This window comes from Scylla paramamosain, chromosome 24, assembly GCF_035594125.1.
Source record: "Scylla paramamosain isolate STU-SP2022 chromosome 24, ASM3559412v1, whole genome shotgun sequence".
NCBI classification, from domain to species: Eukaryota; Metazoa; Arthropoda; class Malacostraca; order Decapoda; family Portunidae; genus Scylla; species Scylla paramamosain.
The window spans coordinates 20,818,108-20,829,794 of NC_087174.1; the positions used below are offsets into that span (position 1 = coordinate 20,818,108).

Here is an 11,687-nt window from a genome sequence, read left to right on the forward strand (position 1 = left end):
CACACACACACACACACCATGGCCCGTTCTCTCTCTCTCTCTCTCTCTCTCTCTCTCTCTCTCTCTCTCTCTCTCTCTCTCTCTCTCTCTCTCTCTCTCATACACACACACATACACACACACACACACACACACACACACACACAAGGGGATTTAATCATGAATTGCTGAATTAATAAATGGACTTACACATCTGGACAAAGAACACTTCCTGGAGAGGAATGACGGACGAGCAAGTGATGTGAATATAAATGAAGACAGAATTGACGCTTAAAGGTTTCAGAGAGACAAAAAGAGGAGCAAAATCTATCTTCCCAAACACTGGCAGTGACATTTGGATCGGTATGAGAGCGAGACATGTCCTCGAGCCTTAAAGCAAGCTGGGTAAAAGTGTAGATTATAGTGATGAAAAAAACAAAAAACAAAAACACGAGCTTGATCTTAGTCTTGTGTAGCACGTGTAAATAAATACGAACTGAAATACGAACTGAAATAAATAAATACATAGATCGTTTTGCTATCATGTACATAACCTCTCTCTCTCTTGCTGTCTAGAGAGAGAGAGAGAGAGAGAGAGAGAGAGAGAGAGAGAGAGAGAGAGAGAGAGAGAGAGAGAGAGAGAGAGAGAGAGAGAGAGAGAGAGAGAGAGAGTAGTTTATATTTTTTATTGTACGTTATATACCTACTTCCCCTCGCTCTCTCTCTCTCTCTCTCTCTCTCTCTCTCTCTCTCTCTCTCTCTCTCTCTCTCTCTCTCTCTCTCAATCACTGGCAGTGACGTAATCTCACGCGCTCCCAATACAGGCGAGTGTGGATCAGCGGTACTCACCCCCAAGTAAAGCGGGCCGGGGCGGGGGACGTCCACCTGTAGGAACCACGGCAGGGGACACGGCGCCCGCCAGTACCTGTGGGCGAGAGGGGATGCCTTTTGCTATTGAGTTACGGCGGCGCGGAGAGGGAAGTGATGTTGTGCACGGATGAAGGGGAAATTTTGATGGTACACGTATTTGATGTGCCTTGAATTACCTGTGGATGAGAGGGGATGCGTCTTGCTATTAAGTTATGGCAGCGCTGAGAGGGAGGTGTGTTGTGCGTATGAGGGGCAAAGTTTGTGGGTAAACGTATTTTATTTGTCTTATAAATGATGAGTTTTTACGTACAGAATGTGCTGGATCATGTAGCTGTTGTGCTTAATGAAGTTATGAGATCGTAAGAACATAAGGGAATCAGGGAAAGGCCTACTTGTGGTATTTCTAATGTAAAGCATGCGTTCCTATATCCACCTGTCATCGCTGACCATGAACTTGCTTAGTTTTATGTTTGTCTCTTTTATTTAGTAGTTAAAATGTCATTAAAACCACGAGACAGAAAAGGTATATCTTGAAATCTGGTCTTTTCACTTAATGAGTGTCTATTGTTAAAATGCCAATAAAACCCAGATACAGAGAAGATAGATCCTGACTAAAACAGTAACTTGTGGAGTCTGGCTGAGGCTGGATCCCGACAGGGTCTGGCGGCGGCGAGGCGTGAGCTGCTCAGAGGGATTCTGATGTGAACCAGACCGGAATTGGTATCGGCATGGATTTTAGCGGCGGCAGTAAACGCTGCTACGAGCCTCACCTGCACCCGACGCCGTGATGCGACTGTGACTTGCCGCTGCAGAACGGCCACGTCTTGGGGCTGAAGCTCGAACGCGTCGCGGCCCTGCTGGCGAGGTGGTCACACAGGGATGTGTTATTCTTGGAGCTGTGAGCTGCAGTGTTCCTGGAAGCTGAAGAAGGGACATCTCTCGTGGCGGGAGCTGAGGTGCTTCTCGGGCTGGCGGCGCTGCAGGCGGAAGTGGTGGTGGAGGCTGAGGTACTGCCCACAGGGGCTGAGCTCGTCCTGAACCTTGGTCTTTGAATGACTGGGGAGTTCTGGGGGCAAGACAGTGACCTCGTCCTCTGGCTGGCAACTTTTCTGTTAGCCTCAAACTTTGGCCACCCAACGAGCAAACCATTTTTGTATGCGGCAGAACACTTCTCGTCTACCTCGTCCCTCCCCTCGCCAGCCTTGAGTGAGCACTGCTTGGCTGAGGACGCGTCACCTTTTTGTTTGTTGTCCACGTGCTCCCACCTCGGGGCGCTGACCCCCGTGACCTTCATTCTGGATCGCCGAGGACCTTCCCCCACCAGGCGCGGGCGTCCCTCTGAGGCGAGTGACCGCCATGTCTTGTGGACAGATTTGTGGGGACGATTGCTTACTTGTTCCTTAAACTGGCAATTCTTTCGACACTCAAACTGCTGCTGGTACTGACTGGTCCTGCCCACACTGTACTGGCCCGCCGCCTGAGGCCTGGCGGCGGACGGAGTGACTCGCTCCTTGGCCGTGGCTGGCCGCCTGCCCCCTCCGCGGGTCACGAACCTTCCGTCGCTCCTGCGATAAAACTTCCCCGTATTGACGACACCGTTCTTGTAAGGCGTGGTCGCATCCCCTTTCCTGCGTGTGCCAGGAGTGACAGGAAGCCCATCGGGACCCGTTACTGTGTCAGCGAATCTTACACTCTTGCCTCCACCTCGCGTGTCACTCAGCCGGCCGCCACGACCCACGCCGCCTGAGGTCCGGGGCAGCAGCGTGCAGGAAGCAGGGCGCACGCTGAGGAGCTGGCGGAAGGGACAGTCATCGTGGGTGTCATCCTCGCCGCCGCGGGTGTCGTGTTTACCGGAGGTCGGGGAGGGGGATGCGGCCAGAGCTGTGGCGGGCGGCAGGGCGGTGCTTCCGGGACCCATTCGGCCTCACTTCGCAGCGTCCCCGCCTCGCGCCTCGCTCTCACCGTGGCCCGGGGTGCTGGGGGCGGAAGGCAAGGGTGCATGTGCGGGAGTGTGCTGACCTGCAGCAGACAGAGGCGGAAGGAATGAGAAACACGAGCCTGGAAGTCTTTCATCTACTGTCATTAGAAAGAAACTTACGGAAGTCAAAATTTTTACCAGAGAGAGAGAGAGAGAGAGAGAGAGAGAGAGAGAGAGAGAGAGAGAGAGAGAGAGAGAGAGAGAGAGAGAGAGAGATTAAGTAAAATATAAAGCAAGAGGAGAAAGTAAGAACATGCTACCGGAATATTTATGGGAGTGTACATAGTATATTCATGCCATTATTCTCACACACACACACACACACACACACACACACACACACACACACACACACACACACACACACACACAGTCACCGTCACTCCCTCCTCCATACTGTTCGAATAAAACTAAAAGGAAGCGAACACATTTATGCTCGCAGAAAAGTAATTAAAGAGAGAACAAATAAATAAAGAACAGGGCAGGAAGGAAGACTGTAGCGACATATTTCAACAGCTTAAATTTTTTTGCCGGGCACTGTAGGATGTGAGATAGTGAGGGAGGGAGGGAGGAAGGGAGAGGGAGGAGATAAAATAATGCACTATAACGGAAAGAGACGCGATATGGCGGAACGTGCGAGTATAATGGATGGTGGGATGAGAGAGAGAGAGAGAGAGAGAGAGAGAGAGAGAGAGAGAGAGAGAGAGAGAGAGAGAGAGAGAGAAGGCTAGTTAGTGTTTATTGTACGCTGTATACCCACTTCCTCTCTCTCTCTCTCTCTCTCTCTCTCTCTCTCTCTCTCTCTCTCTCTCTCTCTCTCTCTCTCTCTCTCTGTAACACCCACAATTTTAACCATTTAATTACAAAACGACATATTGTTCCCCCTTGGCGTCCTCCCACCTAGCGTGTATGAATACGTGTGTGCGTGTATACCTCTGTGTGTATTCCCGTGTGCGTGTTGAGGTACTGGCTGGCCCACGCCCCTGTTCTCATTACGTTACGACATCCTTCTCTACATGCCTCCCTTCCTATGGCGCAGAAAAACCGTGTAGGTAACTATAGGATCCTGGAGCTTCTTGTTTAGTATCCCCTCGCAGAATAATTACGTTTTCTTTCATTCATCGAGGGTGTTTTGTTTTTTCCTGTTTTCTTTTCCTGGTCGCTATTTATGCATTGTTGACTAGATAAGATATTGCGGTAAATTTCCTGGGTGCGCTCTCTCTCTCTCTCTCTCTCTCTCTCTCTCTCTCTCTCTCTCTCTCTCTCTCTCTCTCTCTCTCTCTCTCTCTCTCTCTTTAGGTTATCAAGGTCTTTGCGTTTATTGTTCTTATTTATCGTTAAGCTTCATTCGCCTTCGCTGTTTCCGGGAAGTTTGTAGGTTATGCTTTGTTGCGCTTTTCTGTTTATTGTGCTGCGCTGTTATTGTTGTTGCTGGCGAGGCTAATGTGCACTTTACTTGATTGTCTGACCTTAGCTGGATGTTAGTTAGGGACGGTTATTGTTGGTTTTGTTATTATTAATGTTATTATTAGTAGTATTGTTGTTGTTGTTGTTGGTAAATTTGGTTGTATTAATTTGCTTGCTTACAAGAATAAACAGAAGAAAAGGTAATAGTAGTAGTAGTAGAAGTAGTAGTAGTAGTAGTAGTAGTAGTAGTAGTAGTAGTAGTAGTAGTAGTTGTTGTTGTTGTTGTTGTTGTTGTTGTAGTAGTAGTAACTGAAAAAAAAAACGAAAGTACAAAACATATTTACATGTAAGAGAGAGAGAGAGAGAGAGAGAGAGAGAGAGAGAGAGAGAGAGAGAGAGAGAGAGAGAGAGAGAGAGAGAGAGAAATGTGCAAGAAAATGGGAAGAAGAGAATGAGGCACAGAATAGCAATAAGAGAACAGGAAAGATAATAGGAAGAAAAGAAAAAAAATAAAGAGAAAGAGAAATGAGAAACGAGAAAGAAGAGGAGTAATGGCAGGAGGTGGCGAACTAGCCGTCAATAAACCAACACACTTCATCACCATCATTTTCGGAACATCCCACAGCACGCAACCACCAAGTCACCACAATCACCACAGTCACCACAGTCACCAATCACATCGCACCAGTACTTCGAGGCACCAATCACAACACAGCACGTACCCAGTAGCCTATGACACCTTCAAATTCACCACCACACGCCAGTCACCAGACGCGAAGGGTTGTCACTTTGGGCGCCACAACCGCGCGGCGTGAGGGAGGGATGTGATCTGAACGCCACGGTCCTTGCAACTGAGCCACCACCATCACCACCACCACCACCACCACCACTGCCTCGCTAGGGTCACCAGGAGAAATAATAAACGTGTGGAGTCGTCGTCTTCTTTCACGTCTGCCTCTAAATGGATCTTCAGAGATAAATTTTTAATTTTTTTTTGGGGGGGTGTTTTAATCTCTCTCTCTCTCTCTCTCTCTCTCTCTCTCTCTCTCTCTCTCTCTCTCTCTCTCTCTCTCTCTCTCTCTCTCTCTCGATCATCAGTTTACATACATTTTTTTTCGTCTTTCTTTCGCAGCTATTGTTGGTATTCGAGAGGAACGCGAAAAGCCTTGCGTTCATTTTTTTTCTGGTATTTATCCAGAATCCTGACTGGCAACTGTGTTTTATAACGAGTATCTGTCATGACCACTTTTTTCTTTTTTTTTTTTTTTTCGGCTAAACACAAAAGCGCAGTATCGTTTTGTGTGTAGAGTGCGTTGAGCCGTCTGTAATTTTCTCTTTATAAAACCAACAGATATTTTTCTTTTTACTTTTTCTCTCATCTCAACACAAAACACGACAGCTCGATATTTTTATGCATTTACCCACGTGCATGTTTAGGTTACAGTTTTCCCCCCACACAAGCTGCCCGGGACACGCACGCCAGCAGGTGGAGGGTAAGCGGGCGATGCTCACTTGACCATAGGCGAGGCTGGCGAGCGGGATGCGTGACCCGGCGACCCGCAACTTTATCAGACTCATGATCAGCGCATAGGCGGAAGTGAAGCATTAGGCGTGTTTGTTGTTACCCTGTTGTTGTAGTTATTGTTGTTGTTGTTGTTGTTGTTACCTTATTGTTGTGTAGTAGTAGCAGTAGTAGTAGTAGTGATAGTAGTAGTAGTTGTTGTTGTAGTAATGGTAGTAGATATTGATTTACAATACGTGTTTCCTTTTTCACTGAATGTGGTAGAAAGTGCGAAAGGAACAAGGGTTAGGGACCATTCTTTCGGTACCATCCACATTACTGGAGAGAGAGAGAGAGGAGACGATGAGAGAGAGAGAGGAGAGAGAGAGAGTGAGAGAGAGAGAGAGAGAGAGAGAGAGAGAGAGAGAGAGAGAACATAATAATTCCTTTCATTCTATAATCTTCTTTGTCACCAGCTTCTTTTTAAATTATATTTCGTGACAGCAGGAAAAAAAAAAGTCACGTAAATTATAAAAGAGTAATGATAACTAACGAATAAATAAATAAAGAAAATGTGAACTTTCTGTTTATTATTCCGGAAGGTCACGTCGAATAATAATTTTGCATAGCGAAATATCAACATATATAAGCGAAAAAAAAAAAAAAAAATCAACCTTGAAAACTGATGACGGTTTGTTATTCAAGCAGAGCGACGAAAAGGAACGACATGCTTTGAATTCACAGTGCAGCCAAAGCAGTTTAGGCACGTTAAGAAGTCTGACAGCATGCCACACTCTTTGTCATTGGACGAGGCCACGCGCAGTACATTCGAGATCAAAGGTCGAGTAAACTACTTTACTCCCATTTATTGTTTTTTCTCAGTTTGGCAACCTTAGAAATACTTGATAACTGATAGATTCTGCTGTACATTCAAAACAGGAGGTCAAGCAAACTATATTATTTACGCCCACTGTGTTTCAGCATTCTCCCTCAGTCCTTAGTCTTTAAACCTACTGTGGATAGTAGAAAACGTGATAATTTCTTAGCTGTACAGTCAAGGTTGAAAGTCGAGGAAACTACATTATTTACGTTCACTGTGTTTTAGCGTTTTCTCACAGTCTTAAGCTCTCAGATCTGCTGGCAAACTTAGGAATTTTGATAAGCGATAAATTCTTAGCTGTACATTCAAGATTACAGGTGCAGCAACTCCATAACTTACATCGTTACTTGGACTTCTCTATCTTAACTCCTCAAAGCTGACAATCTCAAGTTTTTAAGCATAGTGAAAATTTCAGAAAACTTGATAACTAACAGACTCTTAACTGTACATTCAAGATCAAAGGTCGAACTAGTTGTATCACTTACTTTCACTGACTTTTAGCGTTTTTCTGTCAATGTGACCCCTCAAACCTGACAATCTTTGGAATACTTGATACCTGATAGATTCTTAACGGATCACATAGCTGACCGAGGGAAAAACGCAGTTTGACGTTTCATTTTAATGCCAAATCCTCAAACCTATTGGCGATCTTAGAGAAAAAAAAACTTGATTACCTGATAATTTCTCAATATTTAATAGACCACAGGACTGACCGAGAAAAAAAAAAAAAAACGCAAAGACAGTTTAACGTCTTAGCTCAATCCTAAGTTCTCAAACCTTCTGCCGGCGATCTCAGAAAAAAAAAAAATGATAGCCTGATAGATTCTTAGCAGATCCCAGGACTGACCAAGGGAAACGCTAAAGACAGTTTAACTCTTTATTTCAGTCTTAAGTCCTCATGCATTTTGGCGATCTTAGAAAAAAAAAAAAAACTTGATAAATTCTTAACAGATCCAAGAATGACTTAAGGAAAAGTACCAAAGACGATTTAACGTTTTATTTCAATCTTCTTAAGTCCTCAAACCTACTGGCGATCTTAAAAAAAAAAAAATGCTTACTGATAGATTCTTGATAGATCCCAGGACTTAAAGAATGAGGGAAAAATGCTAAACACAAAAAACGTGAAAATGCATGGCAGTTTACACGACTTCTGACGCCGAGTATACAGCGGGCAGCCTACAGTGTGTGTCCCGGCAAAATTTATGTGAACGAATAAATATGAACGCAATAAAATGTTAACCCAGTTTTATGTCAGTGCAAAGCTAGGTGTTAGAAATACGAGTGAAGGTTATTTTTATTTATTTCTTTTCATTATCTTTCTTTTTATTGTATTTTATGTCTAGTTATACTTTCCTAGATATACGAGGTCTCTCTCTCTCTCTCTCTCTCTCTCTCTCTCTCTCTCTCTCTCTCTCTCTCTCTCTCTCTCTCTCTCCGTGTTGTAATGTCAGTGAAGGGAGAGGTAGGTCAGTTACATTCTCTCTCTCTCTCTCTCTCTCTCTCTCTCTCTCTCTCTCTCTCTCTCTCTCTCTCTCTCTCTCTCTCTCATTTTTCTCAGTGTTGTGGTATTAATGAAGGGAGAGGTAGGTCAGTTACACGCACACACACTCTCTCTCTCTCTCTCTGGCAGTGATAATGGTGGTGGTGGTGGTGGTGGTGGTGGTGGTGGTGGTGGTGACCTTGCCGGGATAATGGACGTGGAATAAAGTTCAGACTGGCTTTTGTTGCCGCCTTGAAATATAGCGCTGATTCCTGTCATTCGCGTAATTACCTCGTGTCTCTCCATCGAGTGCACTTCTTTCATGTTCTTTCCTTTTTTTAATCATGGTTTTGAAGCGGGTATGTTGTTATTTAATTATCCGCTTCAAATTGAGAATCTGTAACGACAGGAATGTGTGGGTTGGCTCTTTTTTGTATTACGTATAGTCTCTCTCTCTCTCTCTCTCTCTCTCTCTCTCTCTCTCTCTCTCTCTCTCTCTCTCTCTCTCTCTCTCTCTCTTAATCACTTTTTTCCCTCTCCCTCCCTCCTTCGTTTTCCTATGTCTTTCGCTTTCTTCTTTCTTCCCTTCAGTTCTCTCTCTCTCTCTCTCTCTCTCTCTCTCTCTCTCTCTCTCTCTCTCTCTCTCTCTCTCTCTCTCTCTCTTATCACGTGAAATTCTCTCAATTCTTTCAAACTATATTTCTCTTGATTCCTCTTAAGTGGGTCATACGTTGTTGTTTTCCTGTTTATTCCTTGTGATTACTTCAGTTTGGTTTTATTCCTTATTACTTTTTTTTTATTTATTTTTATTTTTATTTATTTATTTATTCATTTATTTTTTTGCTTTGATTCTGTTTCGCTTTATTTTCTTTCTGTATTTCTGAGACGCGTACATTTGCTTCCATCTCTCTCTCTCTCTCTCTCTCTCTCTCTCTCTCTCTCATATTCATTTTGGTAAATCAACATTTTTTTCTTTCTGATTATTTGTTTGGAATTTATTATTTTTTTTCTCTTTAGATTCAATTATTTATTTATTTTTTCATGTTCCATTCACTCGCAATGATGTTTTATGTTTTCTTTGTTTTCTGAGACTTAATTCTTTTTCTTTTTTATTCCAAAGCGATTTTATTTCCCGCGCTGCTTCAATGATTATTTAATTTACTCTCTCTCTCTCTCTCTCTCTCTCTCTCTCTCTCTCTCTCTCTCTCTCTCTCTCTCTCTTCCATAGTTACCATTTATCTCCAAGCATCTTAACTGCGGTGAACTACCACTTCTTTCACTCGCCATCACCATCATCACCGTCATTATCGTCATTGGTAACTGTTGTAAGTAGGTAAATATTTTTTCCTCGTTTCAGATCAGTGTCTCTGTTTCCATGACGGCTCAGCAGGAGGAAGGAGGACAGCTAGCTAATCATAAAGACAAAGATAATTCCTGGCATTCCTGTCTCTACTTAAATTTCTGTTGTTCCTTTGTTCCAGTGCCGTCACGTGAGTTTTCTGTAATGTTATGATGATATTTCACCTTTTTGTTGTGTGTGTGTGTGTGTGAGTGTGTGTCTGTGGGTGTGGGTGGGTGAATGCAAGGTGGGTGGGAGGATGAGTGGGTGCGTGCGTGTGTTGGCTGCAATCTCCGCTCCTAGATAGCCGTTCTGTCATCCTAACAGCCCATTTGTTGTCATTTCTACGCCTATTATGAAGTTTCCCCATGGCCATTTGTCATTCTAGCTCGTGTCCTCAAGCATCTTTTAACTCCGTTTATTTTAACTAATTCCAGTTAAATTTGAAGGAAACACTCATGGGGGAAATTAAGTGTAGTTATGATCACTCCCTCGGGAACTAACTACGCTGCCTTCAGGGAAATCACACTCCACTTGAGACACGCACGGATGCCATCAAATTTTGTATTCCCAGTTCTGTGCTACATACATAAACCAGAGTGTTTTATGGGCAGAGGTAGCGACTTCTCTTTTTATATAATTTTTTTACACCCATATTTATCGTGTTGTCCTTGGCTGTTACTAATTTATGACAAGGAAAGAAATAGGGGAATGAATCGTAAAACTGTCAGTGTGTGTGAGTGTGTGTGTGTGTGTGTGTGTGTTGGTTCTCTCTTTGGTATGTACTTCCTGGCAAAGGCTACTGTAATACATCCCAAAGCTTTCTAAAGTTACATTCCACTTGTATTAATCTTACAAGAACCGCACATTAACTCGTAACATTACAGAACGCACCACTTTCCCTCACTGAAGCAAAAGTACAATACAATATTATCTCGAGGCACCGTGTCCCCGTGTCTCGAACTTCCTCGTTTTCTTTTATGCGTCGTGTCCCTCGCCTCTTGACTCATCAACAGTGTGCGTCACGTCCTGATTCCTCATTCCGTGATTCAGAGCGAGTTTTATTTGATATTCCACGACTGAAGTGACGTCTTGTTTTGCATTGCGAGGCAGGATAGGTCACGTGGGTCACCAGGTCATCCGGAGTGGCGTGAGGGCAGCTGGCAGGGCGGCACGCGACTCCTGCCACCCCCCTCCAAGCTAAGGATGTAAACCTCTGCAAGCGCCTTATTTTACGGCGGGGCTTAGTGTTGGTAATGGTGCTGCTTGTCGTGGCTGTTGACGTATGCTGGTAGTAGTAGTAGTAGTAGTAGTAGTAGTGATAGTAGTAGTAGGACATACGAGTATTCTAATGGCAGCACTGATATTACCGCCTGTGAATACCGGATTAATTATTATGCTGGAAATGTGAAATGTATGCTGGAAATGTAAAAGGTTATGCAAACTCCCCAATTACCCTCCCGTTTACTGTTTCATCAAAATACTTGAGTACAAATCAACATAAGCATAACACGAACATAGTGGCAGAAAACTGGACTCGTCATTTGTCAGGATTGCATAATTATGTAAATACTCAACTACATGTTATGTTGTGAAATTCTTCACTTGTAAACATGATTTATTTCGGTATAAATGAAACATTCCACGCAAACGTAATTTGTCTCTGGCTGACCACCTACCGCGACTCTGCCAAGACCTGAGTTTGGTTGTTTGGTTTGTGTGTGTGTGTGTGTGTTGCATATTTTCTTCGCACGGCACATACTTATATAAACCTTGTGAATCGTTAAAATTTCAGCATAATTGTGAAATCAGGAAAGACCCGTCTGCAGTATATCAAGCAGTAAGTGTCGACACGGCGGCGTGTTTGCACGGCAGCATCGTGCTTCGTCAGGCAAGCATCGTGTGTGTGTGTGTGTGTGTGTGCAAGGACGCACTGCTTGCCATCTGTATGAGTGCAGTTCAGTTCTTAAGCATTTGATAATATTTTCGTATAGTACATTAATAGGAGCATTTGTTGTATTATACCAGTGTTCTGTTATCAATAGCATTATTGCCATGTATTTGTAATCACGGAATGACTCTTTATACATCTAATTGACACAGTGGCTCGTTTCGTCTCGAGCACAGTAATCCCTGGTTGGTTTGTTGCCTTATCCCTTAATTTCCCGTGAGTTGTATTGACCTTTCATCTTGAAGAACAATTTGATAGGGTCTTATCATTTATGTGCGTGATTAAAACACAGGAGTGCAGGA

General features: G+C 43.8%; 1 protein-coding gene across 2 annotated transcripts in view; it reads right to left on the reverse strand.

Annotated features, from left to right (window-relative positions):
* Positions 1–5,090, reverse strand: part of LOC135112868 (serine-rich adhesin for platelets-like) — a 49,052-nt gene extending 43,962 nt beyond the window's left edge. Inside the window, exons 1-3 of one of the 2 annotated variants that reach the window (XM_064027789.1) lie at positions 4,957–5,090; positions 1,620–2,868; positions 829–904 (exon numbers count right to left, since the gene is read on the reverse strand). In XM_064027789.1, coding sequence (XP_063883859.1) covers positions 829–904; positions 1,620–2,767 — 1,224 coding nt within the window. In that variant the 5' untranslated portion in view covers positions 2,768–2,868; positions 4,957–5,090. Of the gene's footprint in view, positions 1–828; positions 905–1,619; positions 2,942–4,956 lie in introns of those variants that run through there. The other variant, XM_064027790.1, reaches the window with a different exon arrangement.
* Between the last annotated feature and the right edge of the window lie 6,597 nt (positions 5,091–11,687).